The sequence below is a fragment of the Oreochromis niloticus genome, linkage group LG14 (genome assembly GCF_001858045.2).
Source record: "Oreochromis niloticus isolate F11D_XX linkage group LG14, O_niloticus_UMD_NMBU, whole genome shotgun sequence".
Classification (NCBI taxonomy): domain Eukaryota; kingdom Metazoa; phylum Chordata; class Actinopteri; order Cichliformes; family Cichlidae; genus Oreochromis; species Oreochromis niloticus.
Window position 1 is genome coordinate 33731391 of NC_031979.2, and position 21230 is coordinate 33752620.

Genomic DNA, 21230 nt, shown 5'->3' on the forward strand with positions numbered 1-21230 from the left:
TCCCAGCACACCCACTCCCTTCACCAGATGCACCTTGTTTAGTTCTCTCACCTTTGATTGGGTGTGGTGCTTGTCCTTAATTGCACTCACCTGTCACACGTTATATAAGGACTGCATTCACTTTTGGCTCCCTCTTTCTTCACTCCCACACGGGGCGGCAGCAGAGTTGAGGTTCTGTTTGGGTTTTTGATTTTATGTGTTGTTTAGGGTAATGAGTAACTTAAATCTGTTTTCTTTCAGCATTGGCAGTCCATCTGTGTCTTTCCTTTGTTGATTTTGAGAATAAAAGGAGAACCCTGTGAATGATTGATGACTGCTTATTCTCATTCTAATCGAATGAGCCCATGATGATGACTACTTAAACCCTGAGCCTTCCTTCCTTCATAACAGAAAGCTTGGGATGAGCAATGCTTTACATGTTTTGACTTTATTATTCAAATCAAATGTTGCAACAGCTTTTTTGTCAATGAGCATGATTAATGAGGTAAAAGTGTGCTAAGGTGCACAAGATTACAACATCATACTGGTCATGTGCTTCCAACCAGCCAACCCCTGTTAAATATAAACTAGCTACAGGAGCCAATCACAGAGAGAAAGTAGGTATATAAGGAAGGACAAAAAAAAACAAAAATGATACAACATTATGGAGTTTTCTGCCACAGTGATCTTGGCAGGGCTAATCTTAGCTCTGCTGTGGCTGTTTAGTGTAAAAAGAAGGAAGTATCGCCTGCCTCCAGGACCTGCTCCACTTCCTCTTCTAGGAAACCTGCCACAAATAGACAAAAATGCACCTTTTAAAAGCATTCTTAAGGTGAGTTAGGAAATGCATTTTTTTTAAGCATTTTTCATATTATTAAATTCTGTATTTTTGGCATGTTCAGTAATTTATGAATAAACAAGAGCACCCTCCATTACTGTTCTGGATTTTTATCTTAGCTGCATGCTGACTTTGCATGAATACAAAAAAGTTTTTTGCTTTGTTTTAGTTCAGTGAAAACTATGGTCCTGTGATGACACTGTACATGGGCTGGCAGCGGACAGTGGTTCTGGTGGGGTATGATGCTGTGAAAGAAGCCTTGGTGGATCAGGCAGATGACTTCACAGGCAGAATGCCCGTGCCATTTCTGTTAAAAGCTACCAAGGGCTATGGTAAGAAGACACCACATATCTGTTTTCAAGACAAGTTATTTTGTTTGACAGGACTCCAAGTCAACTTTACATGAAAATAAAGAAATTTCACAAAATAGTTTGTGTAAAAGTTTTCATAATCTTGACATTGCATGTTCTCAGGTTTAGGAATCAGTAATGGGGAGCGCTGGCGCCAAATGCGACGCTTCACACTTACAACCCTGAGAGACTTTGGGATGGGACGCAAGGGGATGGAAGAATGGATCCAAGAAGTCAGCGAACACTTGATGGCTCACATACATACATTTAAAGGTGCGTTTTCAACATGTTGAGGGTGGATTTGAAAAAGGACTGCTGCACAATATCTCAAGTTTTCTTTTTCCCTTAATCACTGCTCGAGTCTCTCACTCTTTTTTTGAGTACAGTAGCTTGAATATGACCCAAAAAAGTTCAATTCAATATTTACCTGAGAAGTTACTGTCACTTTGGAAAAAGGGAAACATAATAACAAGAACATTTCTTGGAAACACTACAAAACTCTTCATTTGTGCCTCCACAGGAAATAGGCTGTAGTAAGAGAGGTCAGGGAAACAAAATAAATATGTAACAAAATGCACCAAACATGCATTAACATATGAAGACTAAAACTATCAGAGTTTGTAATTCATATAGAAATCCTGTTTTGTCTGAACTCTTTAATCTTTGCATAGAAAACATACAGTATCGCATAACTTGCTAAAACACTAAAGTATCATTTATAGCGTTGGCTTGCTGTGACATGACTGATGCACTTGGAAAGGATCAACTTATCCATGCTGATTTACAGTTATATATTTTAATAAAATGATTTATATTAAATTGTCACATCCCCCTGAGAACTGAGGAAAAATTGATCTTTCAGTCAAACTTTTTTTCCGTGATTTGTGTCAACTGCAGAGGACCGAACTGAATAGGCTGGGTCTCAGGAGAATATTATCAATAAAAGTTAATGATCTAACCATAAGTTTGAAGCAAAAGCAGTTTAAACAGAGTGGCCTATATAACAGAGTAAGTACGTGTGAACACACAGATAATTTTGTGCCATGCCTAGGAACTATGCTGCTGTTAATACTTAAAGTGGAATTGCACTATAATGGAGTAATACTGCTCCCTGGTCAGTCTGGGTCTTTATGTGAAGAGTTTGAAGCTTCAGAGTCCTCTCACAGTACAAACAAATGTGTTTCAATCTATTTGTTAATCCTAAGCTGGCTGTAGGTGTGTGTGTGTGTCTGCCTCCTTGTGTTAGCTTTGTGTTAACCTTATGACTACCGGGGTACATGCTAGAAACAAACAATCCAAAAAATACTTAAGTATTTACTCCATAGCAGACAGTGAAGTACAACAAAGTATTTGGCAGGTAGATTCTAATGAAGCAACATAGAAGGGTGGAAATTCAGCATTGGCAGGAAATAACACAATACCTATGGGCCTCGATGCTGGTGGTAATAATAACACAGCTGGAGACTTGGATGAGCAACAGTGATAAAATGGACATGGCTGAGGGGGAATTCGAAAGGTAAAATGACAGAAACACACTGAGATCTAAAGCACATTGAGTAGGGACTTTTTATTAGAAATTTATAGAAAATCAAATGACATAATCAGAGTGATGATGAAAGAATTTGATTTAAAAACAGGAAAGCAAAAGTGAGGAAAAGAAAAGAATTGCAGTCCAAAAGCCAAAAGTCCAGACAGATGACTTCATTATTGAATGTTATGATCATATGATAATTAGCCTTAGTTGACTTCAGTTGATTAAGGTGAATATTTTTTTGTTTATCATAATGCTCTCTTGTGTTGATTGTTGAGAATGTTTCTCATTGTCAAATCTTTCTTCAAAAAGAAACTTTAAGCTAAATGAGATGATTTATTTAAATAAAGATTTGACATATTTGTATTTATAATTTGTAACTTTCCAACTGTCTTTTTCCTTTTTTCTCCAGGTAAACCATTTGACCCCCAATTTGTGTTAAGCAGCACCGTTTCTAATGTGATCTGCTGCCTGGTCTTTGGGGAACGCTTTGCTTTTGAAGACAAGCAGTTCCTGCACCTTCTGACCATCATGTCTAAGATGTTAAGGTTCAATAGTAGTCCTCTTGGTCAGGTCAGTGGACATGATTACAAAAAAATTAAAATATAAAAAGTAGAACAAACATACTAATTGAATAGTTCTGCATTATTACCTCCAAACCAACAAAGCTGAAGTGTGTTGTCCAAAAAACACACAATAATACTGGTTGCATGTTTCCACACGTCTTTAGACAAATAAAACTGCTGTGTTTTTCCCTCCTGAAGATGTACAACATCTTTCCCTGGCTCATGGAGCATCTCCCTGGCTACCACCAAACTATTTTTGGCTATATGAAGGAGGCCAGAGATTTTATCGAAAGGAAAATCCAAGAGCACAAAGAGACACTGGACCCCAGCTCCCCGAGAGACTACATTGACTGCTTCCTCATCAGAATTAATCAGGTTGGAAAGAACTTAAGGATCAGTTGCTTTGTTAAGGACACTTAGCACTGTGTCCTTCTTTTTGAGTAGAAATGATGGATTCAAATACCATACTTTCGGACTATAAGGCACACCGGATTAAAAGGCACACTGTCGATGAACCTGTCTGTTCTCATACATAAGGCGCTCCGGATTATAAGGCCCATTAAGCCAAACAAAACAGTCAGATAAGTCAAACTTTACTTAACTCATTCTTCTTGCTTCCTCCACTTCCGTACCATTGATTCATTAATGTTGAATTCTCTCACAGCTGCTCTATTCCCATGTTGTTGCAGTATATTAATGACTTACCTTGTATGGTGGATGGATTATCTCAGTTGTTCTCCTGACTGAGGTTTGGTCCGTTTACAGCATCCTGCCATGCGACTGCATTTGTTCCTAACCATCGGGAACCCTCACATTAATTTATATTGCATGGAAAAAAGTTAGCATTCATCCTTCAGATTCACTGTGTTTATGTTATGCTAACATAGCTGTGTTGCTAGCGATGACATAGCACATCATTATATACCAGCTAGTCCAACTTCAGTAACCCTACAAACGTCAGTGCTGTTTAGTTTTCTGTCTTCATTTATGTTGGAAGTGATAGCAGAGCTATATGTTTGATTTTTTTTTTTCCAAAACTCTCTGTCAGAACATGGTATATCATGTTTTAGTGGAAAACTAGCGAGCTAACTTCCTGCTACCCTCTAACTCCATTAAATGTAATAAATTCTGTTTTCATGGATGCCTGGATGTTAAACTTAATTGTTACACCTGGTAAAGCAGCAACACTGATCATTTTATTAAACATCAAAGAATTTAGACAGTTTGTAACTCTCACTCATGCCACAGTCTTCGTTTGACTTTGGGACCTGAAGCAGACGGAGTTTTGGACTCCTGACTATGGTAGCCCTAATGTTCCAACAATCTATGAAGTGGTGTGGCTTGGTAGCTTACCAAAGTTGTACTAAAACATTTTTTGACAGATTTTTGAGTGCCGTGTACCATATAAAATCGGTTCGAGGTCAGTAAGCACAACCAGAATTCATATATAAGGTGGACCGGATTTTAAGGTGCACTGTCGATTTTCGAGAAAATTAAAAGAGTTTAAGTGTGCCCTATAACCCAAAAAATACGGTATGTATTATTTATTCAAACTATATTTCAAGCGGGTCTGTTGCCTGCTGCTGAAAAGGCATTTAAGTATTTCAAATTTTTGTTTAGTCAACAATATTCCTAATTTGTCTCCTTAGGAGAAGGACAATCCCTCAAGTGAGTTCAACTACGACAACTTGGTTTCTACTGTATTGAATCTGTTTGTTGCTGGAACAGAGACCACCAGCTCCACCCTAAGATATGCTCTCACTGTGCTGATTAAATACCCCAAAATACAGGGTAGGTGTACACAAAAAAGTATTACCAACTTGCTTTTAGCACTAAATACATTATAGTTAGGAATAAGTCTGTTTGTGGATCTAAAACTTGGCAGTCATCACAAACAGATCAGAGCGGTTATAGTTTTTGTTTTGCTTTGTCCAGAGAAAATGCAGCAAGAGATTGACACTGTAATGGGAAAAGATCGTTGTCCCAGGATGGACGACAGGAAGTCCCTCCCATTTTCAGATGCTGTCATCCATGAGGTGCAGCGTTTTCTTGACATTGCCCCCTTCAGCGTACCTCACTATGCACTGAATGACATATCCTTCAAGGGTTATACAATCCCAAAGGTATTTTTAATTCCAAGACATCATATGTATTACAGTCTGTATTAAGTCCATTGTGCATCATGTCAGGAGTTAATGTCAAAAGCAATAAAATCATCAATAGACTAACAACATATTTGTTTTGAACAGGACACTGTAATTATTCCTCTCTTGCACTCTGTGCTGAAAGAGGAAAAGCAATGGGCCACTCCCAGGTTCTTCAATCCCCAGCACTTCCTGGACCATAACGGCAACTTCAAGAAAAATCCTGCATTCATGCCATTCTCTGCAGGTACATGAAGTCCTGACACAGTTGATAAATTATACTATTTTCAGCTGTAGCTCTATATAAATCAGCTAACCTGGCCTCAAGGCACTTATTATTGTAAGGTAGAAACCCTAAAATAATAAGAACAAGCAATTTTGTTCACCATAGATTGATTTGTGATTGTGTGTCTTTACAGGGAAGAGAGCGTGTGTTGGCGAGTCTCTTGCTCGTATGGAGCTTTTTATCTTTTTAGTCTCACTGCTGCAGGATTTCACCTTTTCCTGTGAAGGAGGCCCTGACAGTGTAGACCTCGAGCCAGAGTACAGCAGCTTTGCCAATTTACCTCGAAGTCATCAAGTCATAGCCACAGCACGTTAAAAAGAGTCACTCAATCTGTCATCATTTGAAGCACTATGACTGACATGGATCTCTACAACATGCTGTATTGCATTAATGTGGTGCAGTAGCATTTAATGCACAATTAAAAGTAGAGTTAAATGAATGTGCAATAAATCTTTGCTGTTATATCTGTGACATAGAACAAAAGACATTCAACCCCAAGAAAATGCTTTGGAGTAATAGTAGTCTTTTAGATTCTTTTGTTTTGTCACTTTTTGTATTTTCTATAACCCGATTTTTCTTTTGTTTTAATTTGTGTTAATTTTGATATAATATAATATAACTCATATCATTTTAAGAATAAAGTTATAACTCTGAAAAACCTCTTGGTAGTTTTTTTAAACACAAAATTCTCTACAGTTTCCTACCTGTGTGTGTGTTCTCATATTCCTTCTTCCTGATGTTTCTATCACTTGGTATAACTACATCTATCACTACAGTTGTCTTATTTCTTCTGCTTGTCCACCACCACTATGTCTTATTGGTTAGCCATCACCAGTTTGTCCATCTGTATCTGGAAGAATCTGAGCTTGGTTATTCTCAACCACCCTAGTGAATGTATCCTATTGTGTCCTGTGGACTTTCAGGCCAGACCCTCTTGTGGGTAAACAATAAGTGGGATGTGGAGTTTTAGCTGGGAAGGCCTAATTTTTATGCTATTTAAAATTTTCTTTTTTTTTTTTTTTAAAGTAAAAACAAACAAACAAGCGTATCTATCGAGAGTGAGAGTATCTTTACATACTTGAAGTAAAAATACCTACAGAGCTTGGAAAGAAAAGCGTCTGGACTTGTTTAATTTGCTTGAAGACGTTTCGCCTCTCATCTGAGAAGCTTCTTCAGTTCTTCGAGCCAAGGTGTGACAATGGGTGTAGGTCACCCAGTGTATTGTGACCTACATCCGTTTTCACACCTTGGCTTGGGTGATTAGGTAGAGGATCATTAGGGGGTCCTTCGTCCCTCTGGGGGGGATAGTCCCATAGGGCTGGGACTCTCCACCATTTGACCTTAGAACTGAAGAAGCTTCTCGGATGAGAGGTGAAACGTCTTGAGGCAACTTAAAGAAGTCCAGACGCTTTTCTTTCAAAGCTCCTTAGACTACGACGACCTGGTTGACTGAGAACATTTACAGACATAAAAATTCCTACAATTTATCACATACTGGAATATAATGCATTCACGTTCTAAGAGTTTCTGTAGTGTTTTAAACTAAATAGTGAATTTACTGACTGACAGGGGATTTCTCTGTGGTTCTGTTAAACACGTATCTGTATCAGGCATTTTTCTTCCAAGGATAGATAAGTCTTGTCATGTCCATTAGGTGGAAGTTGTCGTGCCTCCATCTTCTCAGTCTGCCTCATGGCTCAGCTGCTGTTGGCATCAGCTGGGGTCCTGTAAGGGTGAGCTTTGTAGTCAAGGTAACCAAGAGGGGTTCCCCTTCCCATGGTTGCACATAGGTCCATCACACCTGCACCTGGCTGCCCTAAAGTTGATCGGATGGAGATTGGAGTGCGGGCTTACCCTACGGGGGCCCAATCAGCACCCCCCCGAAGCAACCAAGCGTAGGTGAGGTTTCCCTAATGTGCTTCCTCCTTAGTCTCGGGGCTTCCCGGGACCTCAAGCTTTTTGCAGTGGCTCTGATGTATCCAGGAGGGGGTCTCTGCAATTTTACAGGCTGTGGGTGTGGTCAATAACACTTGATATGGGCGCTCCCAGCGAGGCGAGCTCCAATTTCTCCTCTGGAGCACACGTAATAGGACCCAGTCGCCTGGTTTCAACCTGCAAGAGACTGGAGAAGAGTCATATGGCAGTTTATTGTTCAAAACAGTATCCTTATTTTCTAGTAGTTTTGCCATCCATTCTGACAGATTTGTCTAAAGGTTCACTTTTTGCAACTGAGATTGCATCTGCATTTTTTTCACTGGATAAATCTCTGGCCATTTTGAGAATAAGTCTATAATCACTAGAGCGTATTTTGAGCCTTGACTTTCACTTAATTCAATAAAGTCCATGTGAATGGTGTGAAATGGATGAGGTGGTGTGGGGAAATGTCCTCTTTTTGTCCTCCGATTGCCTTGTGAATTGTTTTTTAACAGATCATGCATGTCCTCACAAATTCCTTTGCTGAAGTTTCAAAATTTAGACTATAAAAGTGTGTCTTTATGACCTGGACCATCCCTCCTGATGACACATGGGTCACCCCATGGGTCACTAATGCTGCTGTTCTGTGCAGGGACTTGTGAAGGAAAACCAATACTTCCTAAGTCATCAGATCATTTTCTAGTTGTGCTCCACACTTTAACCATTTCTTCTGTTCTGTGGTTGGTGCGGCTTTTTGTTCATCTTTAAGTACATCAAGTGATATTTGCATGGTGGATGTAGACATTATCTACAGTTTGTTGTGCGGCTAACTTAGCTGCTTGATCTGCAAAGTTATTGCCTTTAGTTATTTCTGATTTATCTTTTTGATGTGCAGCACATTTACACAATGCTAACTGTTTTGGCAATATTATTACTTCTAATAGTGTCCTCAGAAGATTTCCATGTTGTACTGGGTGTCCAGTAGATGCAATTGTCACACAGTGGAAAATTGTGTTTTTATATTTTGTTTTGAATCAGACTGTGTATTGCTACATAGTGATTTTATTTGCATGTTTTATTGTTATAGTGCTATTGCATGATTGTTTATTGATGTTCTTATTGCATGATTTTATCCCCATATTTATACTGTGTTTTGTGTCGCTGTATAGCATTCTTTTTTTATTCCACTGTGGATTGGACAGATAATTGCGTGCACCTGTGAGGTGGGGGCGTGCCCCCGAGGTGACCTATTGGCCGCCAAACGGACTTAAGGGAGATGGTGAGCGCAAAGACGGGAGAGAGACACATGAACAGCGAAGAACAGGAAACCGAACGTGTGGTGCAGACGAGCACATGTATAGAAGGACTGGCCTGCCTGTGAGGCGTCGCGAGACTTCCGGCGATCCAGTTCCGACGGACAGAATAGTAACAGCGGGAGGCGATGTGTGAAATCCACAGAAGGCAGAGGGGACGCCTCTGCCTGTATCAGGGCCGGGCTATGAGGGAAGCCGTGTGCGGACGCGGAGAGCGGCTGGACTGCACGGCCATGCGCTGCCAGGTGGGGATAGGAGCCTCCTCCCTGGCCTTCTGCTGGCGAGATTTCCCCATCCCGGAAGAGGGGCCCCCTTCTGTCTCTTTCAGCTAAGGAACATTTGCCCGAGTGTGTGTGGTTGGACACTGGGAATAGAGGACTCTGGGGGGGGACGTTTTATCCTATAAAAAGGACATCCATTTAGCTTTGATTTTTTTAATTGTATTTTAATCTCTGCCGGCAGGACTTTTAGCGGGTTGTGAACATTTATTTTTTATTGTATAGTGGGGATTTTAACTCCTACTTGTGATTCTGGCTGTTCTTCTTCTAAAAAATAAATGGTGTGTTTAAAGCCGGCCCAGTGTCCGTACTCCGAGCGCTGATTCACTCTCTCCCCTTATGCTTGTATGTATATAGACGTGGTGGCGAAGATTTAGGTCACCAGTTTAGCGGCTACATATTTTTGGCGTTGTCGACAGGATACAAGTTTGGGAGCAGTGTTCAGTGCCTGGGCTACAGATATAGATGATGGAATGCAAAACCAAGTGTTTAAATCAGCTACCCTCGCTGAGGGTTGTAAGGAAGGGGTGTGCAGAAAAGACTTTTTATTGCCACGTGAGGATTCATGAGTAGTGTTCAACCACAGGGATATCAGGAGTTGAGCTTCAAGAGTTGCTGGCTGTGGGATCATGGGTTGCTGCTATGCAGTAGTGCTTAGGAGAAGCACGAAGACCAGGCTATGCCTGGAAGGATCCCAGCAGTGCCCAGCTGAGAGGAACCAATGGTCTGGTAATCCCATACATTAGCTATGCTATGTGGTCACGAAATTGAAGAAAAGCAGGTTACCTGGATGTGGCAATTGGACTGTATAACTCACCTATGCTGCAACTTTTCTAGGATGCATTCAAAGGAACTCCTCGGTAGCAGATTATTGCTGATGTTTTGTGTGTTACGTGTACAGAAGGGACTACCAGAGACACAGTAGCCCGCTAGGTTAAATGTTGTCCAGCCACCCTCCTGGACAGAACACCTGAATGTTGTGACAGGGACTGTCACAGGTAAAATATGGGGGGATGTCACACAGTGGAAAATTGTGTTTTTATATTTTGTTTTGAATCAGACTGTGTATTGCTACATAGTGATTTTATTTGCATGTTTTATTGTTATAGTGCTATTGCATGATGGTTTATTGATGTTCTTATTGCATGATTTTATCCCCATATTTATACTGTGTTTTGTGTCGCTGTATAGCATTCTTTTTTTATTCCACTGTGGATTGGACAGATAATTGCGTGCACCTGTGAGGCGGGGGCGTGCCCCCGAGGTGACCTATTGGCCGCCAAACGGACTTAAGGGAGATGGTGAGCGCAAAGACGGGAGAGAGACACATGAACAGCGAAGAACAGGAAACCGAACGTGTGGTGCAGACGAGCACATGTATAGAAGGACTGGCCTGCCTGTGAGGCGTCGCGAGACTTCCGGCGATCCAGTTCCGACGGACAGAATAGTAACAGCGGGAGGCGATGTGTGAAATCCACAGAAGGCAGAGGGGACGCCTCTGCCTGTATCAGGGCCGGGCTATGAGGGAAGCCGTGTGCGGACGCGGAGAGCGGCTGGACTGCACGGCCATGCGCTGCCAGGTGGGGATAGGAGCCTCCTCCCTGGCCTTCTGCTGGCGAGATTTCCCCATCCCGGAAGAGGGGCCCCCTTCTGTCTCTTTCAGCTAAGGAACATTTGCCCGAGTGTGTGTGGTTGGACACTGGGAATAGAGGACTCTGGGGGGGGGACGTTTTATCCTATAAAAAGGACATCCATTTAGCTTTGATTTTTTTAATTGTATTTTAATCTCTGCCGGCAGGACTTTTAGCGGGTTGTGAACATTTATTTTTTATTGTATAGTGGGGATTTTAACTCCTACTTGTGATTCTGGCTGTTCTTCTTCTAAAAAATAAATGGTGTGTTTAAAGCCGGCCCAGTGTCCGTACTCCGAGCGCTGATTCACTCTCTCCCTTTATGCTTGTATGTATATAGACGTGGTGGCGAAGATTTAGGTCACCAGTTTAGCGGCTACACAATCATTCCTCTGTTCTGCCAAATTTTTCAAAGTGATGTACTGCTGAAAAGACATACTGACTGTCAGTGTATATATTTATATCTTGGCCTGCGAGTGTGAGGATGTCAACGGTTTTGCTTCTACAACTCTGTTGTAGTTGCTGCATAACCTGGGCCATTTTTAGACGCTGAGCCGTCTACAAAAACGTCAGTGAAACCAGCTTGTGGTGTGTTGTAAATGTCACCACGTGGCTTTGTCTCCTCATCTAATTTTTTCATACAGCAGTGTGGATGACCTTCTTCGGGTGAGGCCAAAAGTGCGCTTGGGTTCAACTGACAACATTTCTCGATTCTAATGTGTGATTGCGACAATAAGATTCCAACATATGAGAGTTGTCTTGCATGTGTGGGGTAAGAGAAATTGGCTTAGATTAAAATTGAAGTCACTGCGTGGGGTACTCTGATGATCAGAGTGTGCCCTAAAACAATGTCAGGCAATGCTAAACTATATTCATCTGTAATGCTAGTTTCAAGTTACTGAATGCTGCTTCTGCTTTTTTCTTTGTAGATGCAACACTACATTTTTACTTAAGGCATTTTAGGCAATTTCTATTTTTTCAAAGAACTCACACATCTTACATATTTCAAACTTCTAAGTTAGGATTTAAAAAACTTCTTTATGTGAACTTTTCCCACAAGGTTCCATTCTTTCTATAGCAGCTTCATATACAGTATGCACCAGGCTTTTAATCTCTACATGGATGCATTGCTCACAGCTCTAAAACTAGACATTAGTAAATCATATGCCTAATCAGTATGTGTCACTGTGATCCACAAGCATGATCACAAATTTGTTTTTCAAACCAACAAAACAAACCAACACAAACAAACAAAAAACAAGTTGCTGATGGCATGAACTCTTTACACACGAGTCAGAACACAAAAAGAAAAAAAAAGCTGCTGCCAGAAACAAAGCAGAAGTGTGAGGGGAAAAAAACTGAGCTCACAGACAGCTGCTTGTATGAGCTTTAATATCATGCAGCTTCTGCTCTAAACAAAATAAATAAAAAATGTGTAACTTGCTCATTAGCTTGGTAGTGTCCACATATTTAATTCAGCTTCTCAATCTAGTAGCTTTAGCTGTGTTATACAAGGTTTAGCTTATTAGTTGTTAGTATAGGTTTGCTCTACATCTCAGCAAAGTCTCATCTAGGATAACAGGTTTTCAAACAGGTCAAGTGTCTCTATGCACTTGATTAGTTCAGGTATTTTCTTTATTCTCTTCATCTCATGTGTTGTTGTACTGAACTTGAGCAAACCTTAAGCTTGATTCAGACTACTTTTAACAATTATCCACCTCACATCATAACTGACTAAGGTGCCTCTTCTTATTAATACTATGTCATTATCAATGTTATTGTTTTTGGGGTTTTTTTATAACAGCAATAGTATATTACAATATTTTATTAGTATATTACAATAGACCACTATACTACTAATATACAGTAGTGTATTATAACATTTCACTTATATTTTAGTTTGTATCCATCAAGGGCTGCGGGTGATCTGCAGTTTCACCCTTTCCCAAGCTGGAGACATTTACCTTTTCACACACTTTCCTTGGCTGAACAATGACACAGCCTTAATATACCTTATGCATCTCTCTATTTTATTAATATATTTTCGTGTGAATTATCTGCTTTCATTCATTCTGGGCATGGTCGTCATCCAAATTATGTTTCATTGTTAATACCAATTTACAGGTTGTTATCCTTCCTATTATTAGTTTGAATACATTAAAGATAAGCTCTAATTTAATTTAGCCTTTTGTTTATTCCACTTTATTCCTCTTGTATTTATATGTATTCAGTTTGGTCTGTGTCAGGAGATTTCCTGTATTGCAACTCAGGTCAGAATAAAAACGCTCAGACAGGTTTAACGTGTACACGGGTGAGACTCAGGGAGACTCGCGCCCTGCAATAAAAAGCAGCCTTTATTCATAGAGCACGTACAGGAAGAGATAAAATAGAACTGTGCTGCGTGCAGGCTTCCTGTGGAGTCTGCACAGAGTGTAACTTCCCCATTTAAGCTGAATACTGAAAGAGCAAACACATTTAGATAATGAAATGTACTTTTAAGCATAACATAATAAAAATCCCAAAATCCTGAAATCCCTTGACATTCCCACCTGTTGTTTGATCTTTCCCTCCATATATGTACATAGTAACCACTAACATTGTATCAGTCTATGGCCACTTGTAAACATTTTTAGCCAAGACATCATAAAATAATGGGTTTTGTGAGTATGTTATATCCAAGTGTCTATCTCATCATCATCTTCTTCATTCTGTGATAGGGTGATGTAAGCATGAATTGAAGCAGTTACCATTCTTGATACCATGTTCTTCAAACAAGGTATGACACATGAAGTGAAAAGACACAATAACAGTATTATAACACCAACAAAAACAAGTCCTTTAATCAGCAGGGACTTCCAAGAGCCGCTTATAAGCCACGTAAGCCAGTCTTCTGTGTTTGTGGCATAGTCTCGTTGTTGTGCATCCCGAAGTTGTCTGAGTGTTTTCAGTCATGTTCGATGAGTGCACTTTATCTGGCATGTATGTGCAACATGTGTTGTTAAAGAGGACACATAGTCCTCCTTTCTCGGCAAGAATCATGTCCAATGCTACCCTGTGTTGCATTACTGCAATGCGCAGAGCGTCAATTTCCTGATCCTGTTCGTCGTCGATTTTACATGAAGCATTCAGAAAAAGTCCAAAGCGGTAGTTCAGAGTCTCTATCCTTAAAGCGTGTTTTCCTACCCCCACCCATGGGAAGAGTGCGTGAGTAACTTTTTGTCTGTCAGTCCAAAGTTTGAATTCCTCTGGGACATCGGAACCCCACACAGAATCATGCTGCTTGAGGTCTGGGGTGCTTCGTCTTTTCCTTGTTGTTGACGTTGAAGTTGACGTGGCGTCCATGGTTATCTTGAAAGTGTGGTCAGATATGAAAATGGGAGCGCACTGACCTGTCCAATTCCCAGGAAGGATAAAATAGGCCCGTTGGCCACAGATCCAGGCCATCCCTTGCACCCAGAAGGTGCCATTTGAGATGTTGCTGCTCTTCACGGGCCCTCCAGGAGCGTGTGTCTGTACTGCTTTGCAGTTGGTGGTGTTTCCCATTGGCGTGGATCCGTTCACTTGGCGGTAGCATAGGCTGTGGCTTAAATTCCCATTGTTTTCAAGAAAGACTGGGAATGATTTAGCCTTACTTCTGTGCTTCACTTTCAGGTCAACCCAGAACCATTCGTCACATGTGCCATTTTGTAGTCCTATCTGGAGAGGTTCCTCATGGTTGACCACAATTCCCTGGAATTGATACCCAAGGCTGGCGTAGCTTGCGGCACACTTTGCCTGAATTATGTCCATTGCCTTCGCGTACAAGGTGGCGTACTGTGTCGTTGGGGGCATATAGGAGCAAACATAGCAGTCTTTTCTGGGTGTGCTGTCATGTATATATCGATACCATGCGTTGTTCATCCATGGGTGAATGTGGTCTTGTGTCATGTCACGAAGATGTGAGTTGTCATGTGTCCATCTTGTCTGCAGGTGGTGTTGTTCATCTTTTTTTCTTTCAGGTGAGTGTTAATAAACTCACCAGGAGTGCAACATTAGCCACTAGGAGGACGAGTGTCTTCATGATGACCAGACACACCTGTGACCGCTGATGAGTAGACTACCGGCAAGAAGAAGAAGGCGGGGTGTACCCGATCAGCCCTGCCTCCACCAATAGATCACCAGGAGTTAGGGGTGTCGGCGTCTAAACGTTTAGGTTGTCACTCACTTTTTTGCAGTGGCTTTGATGGATCCAGGACGGTCTTTCTGCTATTTTGCAGGCACTAGGTGTGGTGAGTAGCACTTGATAAGGACCTTCCCACCTTGGTGAACTCCAGTTTTTCCTTTGGATCCTGATCAAAGTACTCCAATCACCTGGTTTCAACCTGCAAGACACTGGAGAGATGTCACTCGGCAGTTGGTTGTTTAGCTGCTGCTTTTGCTGCTTGATCTGCAAAGTTATTGCCTTTAGTGACCTCTGAGTAGCCTTTCTGGTGTGCAGCACATTTACATAATGCTAACAGTTTTGGCAATATCAACACTTCCAACAGTGCCTTCAAAAGATTTCCATGTTGCAGTTGGGTTAGGGGAACAGACACGTATGACAGCTGTGAGTTCTGCACTGTGTGCAGAGTGTGAGGAAGTTAGTGCTTTTGCTTCTAAAATTGTGTCTACTGTGGTTACCGCATAACCTACACAGTTCCGCCCAAGGCTACTTTTGGACGCTGAACCGTCTACAAAGATATCAACGAAACCAGCCTGTGGGGTGCTGTGAAGGTCAGCGCGTGATACAGCATACAGCAATTCTGATGTGTGACAGTGTAAGCAAAATGCCTACATAGGAAAGTTGTCTGGCATGTGTCAAACTTCTGAGTTAGGAAAAACCTTGCATTGCTTACAGTTCATAGCTCACAGCTCTAAAACTAGGCATCAACAAATCATATGCCCAAATCATTATGTGTCACTGTGATCCACAAGTATGATCACAAATTTGTTTTCCAAACTTACTAAGCAAACAAACAAAAACAAAACAAATCGCCTATGGCATCAAGGTTTTGCGTTCATATTAATTGAGTGTAAGCTGCTTTCTTCATTGCAAGTGTTTATTGCAATAAGGTTCATGCATCTTATCACTGAGTTCTAAATTCAAACTATCTCTTCTGACCCTTTCCAAAAATAATTTCACACATAACAATTTGAGTATGTGTTGTCTGTTCATTAATATAGTTGTCAATTATTTCTGTCATTATTTTGCCTTCTTTTGTTTATGACATGGCGGACATCTCTAAACAATCATGAGTTCAGCCTTCAGTTTCAACCCAATTATACCCTGTATTCTCGCACTCGCACTTTCCCAATTAATCTATGCTTTTGACGCTGTACTCAAGGTTCCAGGTTGAGCGAAATCCACCTGTATTGACACACTAAAGCATACAATTAATATCATTATCATTACTTTTCCTAAAACATTCATTCGCTTCATCTTCTTAGAGTTTAACTCGTCTGTTTCTCTCTGTGAGCTGTCTTGACACACCACAGGCACACATATTTCCTGTTTCTGCAGACTAATCGAACTCTTTTGTTTTTCTTTGTATTCATAGTCTATAAACCCTCTTTAGTTCTACTAAATCTTGATCTAATACCAACACCTTTATGTCACGCTCACACTTCTGAATAGAGCCCTTTCAGACATCAGGAATCATCACACACACTGCCTTTTCTCTCACACTTCCACTTGTTCACTCACTCTACTATGAACCTTTGTAGTGTTATTATTACTTATTTTTTTTTATTATTTTTGTACAAATCACACCCAATCACTCAAAACCTACTACTCACAGCATTTACACAGTTAGAATCACTCAAAATATGCTTTCATATTGTAATGAATTCAAACTCTATTTATACAATTGTAGTGAGCAAAACCAGCATCTCAGTCACAGGCATTTAGCAACATTTTGCAAACAATAGTTATAAAGCTCAATAACACTCTAAACTGAAAGCAACAATCTCCATGCGTGTCACCGCTCCTCATTAGCTTGGTAGTGTCCACATATTTAATTCAGCTTCTCAATCTTGTAGCTTTAGCTGTTGTATACAGGGTTTGGCTCATTAGTTGTTAGTATAGGTTTGCTCTTCATCTTAACAAAGTCTCATCTAAGATGACAGGTTTACAAGCAGGTCAAGTGTCTCTATGCACCTGATTAGTGTAGTTATTTTCCTTATTTTCTTCATCTCATATATCATTGTACTGAGTTTGAGCAAACTTGATACTTTTAACAATCATCCACCTCACATCATAACTGACTGAGGTGCCTCTTCTTATTAATAGTATGTCATTATTAATGTTATCATTGTATTGTTTCTCCTTTTTTATAACAGCAATAGTATATTACAATACACTACTTTACTACTAATATACAATAGTATATTAGTTTATATTTTATTATATATCCATCACGGGTCTGTGTGAATCTGCAGCTTCACACCTTCCCAAGCTGGAGACATTTGCTTTTCCTTGGCTGAACAATGACACAGCCTTAATATACCTTATGCATCTCTCTTTTTTATTTGATATATTTTCGTGTGAATTATCTGGTTTCATGCATTCTATTCATTCTAGGCACGGTTGTCATGCCAACTATGTTTCATTGTTAATGCCAGTTTACAGGTTGTTATCCTTCCTATTATCAGTTTGAATACACTAGATAAGCTCTACTTTAATTTAAGTTAACCTTAATTTAACCTTTTGTTTATTCCACTTCATTCCTCTTTCCATGCTTTAAAATACAACTCTTGTGTAGGCTTTGATTTCTTTTTAGCATCCTTTTCAGTATTTATTTCTGCTTGGAGGGTTTCTTATAATTTAGTTATACATTTTCCCTCCCACGTGGGACATTTAGGTGTTCTTTGGATTTCTCCATCTATATGCACTAATTTGTCCGGCGCCTGGACATTTTTCTCTAACCACTGCTCGTCAGCAGTGAGTTTTGAAGCTTCGTTACCCATTTTAATCCTTTACAACTACACAACTGCGGCACCTTCTCTGGCACAAGAATCGAGAGAGGTAGTTGACACGGCCTTCTACTTTCAAGCTATTCTTGAAAGCGGTGTCAGCTTTACGTGATGAAACACAACCTGTTTCTCTTTTCACCAGTACTTGGGTGGCCAACAGTAAACAAATTAGTGGAATAGTTCAGCCTCCTTATTGTGCTGTAAAATCAACTTATTCCACCAACAAAAATAAAACAACAACAATACCTTTTCAACGCGTACTACGTTTTACGGACGAGGTTTATCTAAAAATGCTTCCAGCCCTTTTTCAGGCGAGCGTTTACTTTTAGAAATCCTCCTAAAAATGCTTCCAGCCCTTTTTCAGGCGAGCGTTTACTTTTAGGAATGCTACCAACCCCTCTGGGCGAGCCTAAACGTTTTACGCGAGGTGTCTCAGAGTGTTAATATTCACCTGGTTGCTGATTCACTGCCGGTCTCTCAGGTCTACCTCATCGACCCCCACCGCCGTGGACCACTTTTAAAAACGCTGGCCAGAACCCGAAATCACGCTTCTGGTCTTTATCCTGTACCTGGACAGGAGCTGTCGACAGACTTCAGCGCGGGCTTCTCACGACGGCAGGACTCGATGAGGTTTTCCTGTGGGGTCACACAAAAGTGCTGTATCCCATCCGGCTCGAAGGACCAAGAAATGTCAGGAGATTTCCTGTATTGCAACTCAGGTCAGAATAAAAACGCTCAGACAGGTTTAACGTGTACACGGGTGAGACTCAGGGAGACTCGCGCCCTGCAATAAAAAGCAGCCTTTATTCATAGAGCACGTACAGGAAGAGATAAAATAGAACTGTGCTGCGTGCAGGCTTCCTGTGGAGTCTGCACAGAGTGTAACTTCCCCATTTAAGCTGAATACTGAAAGAGCAAACACATTTAGATAATGAAATGTACTTTTAAGCATAACATAATAAAAATCCCAAAATCCTGAAATCCCTTGACAGTCTGTATCCAGCCCTTTTTAAACTTTGATCTCTAATCTTTCACTTGATAAGGGATTATTATGTTCCTCCTGATATGGGTGAATGTATAGTGGGACATTGTGTTTTCTTAGGATTTCTCCATCTACAAGCATTGATTTGTCCGGCACCTGGACATTTCTTTTCTAGCCACTGCTCGTCAGCAGTGAGTTTGGTGGGCTGATTCCCCATTATCACAGAACTGCAGAGCCTTCTTTGGTACTAGACTCCACGGTGGTGGCTGACACGGTGTCAGTTTTATGAGGCGGAACTCAACCTCTCCCCTTTGTCACCAGTACTTGGGCTTTTGCAGGATACACAAAGAAAACAATAAAAAAAAGAATGGAAGTAGTTCAGCAGCATATTGTGCTGTAAAATCAGCTTACTTCCAAACACATACACACATATACATACACACAGATAGACATTTGCGCGCTAATTTGTCACGAAGTATTTCACGGTTACCTCTAAAACCACTCTAAACACAGTTCCTTGTGGTGAACTTAAACCTATTTTGTTACGAAGTATTTAACAGCTACCTCTAGATCCAATCTAAACACAGTCCCTTTTCGACGAACGTAAACCCTATTTCACGCGTTTATTTCTTCAAACCCTTGCGGCGGGTTAGACCAAAACAGTGTTTTCTCACCCTCAGCTGTCTTTTGCTGGTTGTTCAGGTCGTCTGGCTGGATCCCAGCGTCGTGGACCAGAACTAACACCGGCCTGGACCCGAATTCAAAACGTCCCAGGACTTTCACCTCTACCTGGAGAGGGCTGTCGACAGATTTCGGTGCTGGCTTCCCATGACGTCAGGATACAGCAGTCAGACCTTGGATTGGAGTCACAGAAACGTGTCTGTTGTTTCCATCGCTAAGCTCGAAGGACCAATTTAAATGACAGGGGATTTCTAAAAATCACCCCGTAGTTCTTCAGCTAAGACACCTGAGTTAGAAAACACAAACACTACAGTTGTCTTTCACTCGCGAGGGCAGTCATGGACGCAAGACCTGCGTCTCATCACTGTCTGCGTGCTTTATTTATACTTTTTTGTGTGTGTGTGTGTGTGTGTGTGTGTGTGTGTGTGCGCAAAGATAACAGAGTTATTCTAAGAACTCAGAACTGAGGTTCCCCTTTTCTAAGTCTGCATGTTCTTACAGAAAGAGGAAGCTGTTAGTTGTTTATCACACAAGAATCCATGTCAAAAGTCACGTAGACATTTGCTTAGTGATAAATAAAAGAATACATTTCATGTAGCTGATCACATATACACAATTTTCTTTTAACATTTTCTCCTGTTTATCAGAGAAATGAAATGTACATGTTATCAGTAAGTAACTACTTGTCTTTCACATTCTCAGTTACTACATCATTAGTTACACTGCGTACATCTGCGTATGCTGTGAGTGACAAACTTATCATCTGTGAGATTACAGCTTTTAAACAAGGAATAACTCAAATAAAGAAAACAAAGTAAAACCAGGAAAAGTCCAACGACGATCAACAGTCTCTTTAAAACCTGTTAAAGTTGAGCACTTCTTCCTGGAGGAGGATGTTGATGTCATTGTTGTTGTTGTGCACTTTACAAAAGTCATTCTGAAGGTGTGGTCGGAGATCAGAATTAGTGCACTTGTTCCAGGGTGTTTCCCATATATGGCTGAGTGTGTTAATATGCTCAGCATGTGCGAGCAGACGTAACAGTCTTTCTCGGTGGTTCTGTTAAACACGTATCTGTATCAGGCATTTTTCATCCAAGGATAGATGTAGTCTTGTGTCATGTCCATTAGGTGGAAGTTGTCCATGTCAAAAGTCATGTAGACATTTGCTTAGTGATAAATAAAAGAAAACATTTCATGTAGCTGATCACATATACACAATTTTCTTTTAACACTGACAAATTGTTGTTTTTCTTTTGTCAAAACACAAACACAGAAACACAATGTCTGTGAAGTCAAAGGAGTTTGCAAAGAAAAGCGTCTGGACTTCTTTAAGTTGCTTGAAGACGTTTCACCTCATCCGAGAAGCTTCTTCAGTTCTAAGGTCAAATGGCCGAGAGTCCCAGATTTAAACCCAGTGGGAGTACCCCCCCAAGGAGGGACAAAGGACCCCCTGGTGATCCTCTAATCACATGCGCCAAGGTGTGAAAGCGGGTGTGGGACCTAATCAGCCAGGGTTTCGGGTGAGCCCATTGTGAAACCTGGCCCCACATTGTCATGTGAATTCCTGAGGTCAGATGGCCCAGGATGTGAGTCATGTGAATTCCTTATTTTTATATAATAATTTCAACAAGATAAGTCTTCCAGAGTTGATGATAAAGAATATCACGCCCTTACTCATTCCTGTGGCTCATTAACCGGCAATCTTGGTGAAGAGAATGGAGCTGGTTTACATGTTTTGATTATAGAA

The 21230-nt window shown here is 40.8% G+C and overlaps 1 protein-coding gene across 2 annotated transcripts; it reads left to right on the forward strand.

Annotated features, from left to right (window-relative positions):
• Positions 1-620: 620 nt before the first annotated feature.
• On the forward strand, positions 621-6241 carry LOC100696416 (cytochrome P450 2G1). 2 transcript variants are annotated; one of them, XM_019367551.2, is made up of 9 exons: positions 621-811; positions 987-1149; positions 1291-1440; positions 3111-3271; positions 3463-3639; positions 4914-5055; positions 5200-5387; positions 5514-5655; positions 5828-6241. In XM_019367551.2, the coding sequence occupies exons 1-9, from the start codon at positions 644-646 to the stop codon at positions 6007-6009; spliced, it is 1473 nt and encodes a 490-aa protein (XP_019223096.1). In that variant the 5' UTR covers positions 621-643; the 3' UTR covers positions 6010-6241. The 2 variants fall into 2 exon arrangements, with proteins under 2 accessions (XP_019223096.1, XP_025753987.1); XM_025898202.1 differs by having other exon boundaries at positions 4917-5055.
• Positions 6242-21230: the final 14989 nt, after the last annotated feature.

Bases quoted from the DNA above. Each gene is read 5' to 3' on its own strand.
- LOC100696416 (XM_019367551.2), top strand. From the start codon at position 644: ATGGAGTTTTCTGCCACAGTGATCTTGGCAGGGCTAATCTTAGCTCTG. The intron at 1,441-3,110 runs GTGCGTTTTCAA...TTTTTTCTCCAG, and splicing joins TCACATACATACATTTAAAG to GTAAACCATTTGACCCCCAA. The intron at 5,056-5,199 runs GTAGGTGTACAC...TGCTTTGTCCAG, and splicing joins TAAATACCCCAAAATACAGG to AGAAAATGCAGCAAGAGATT.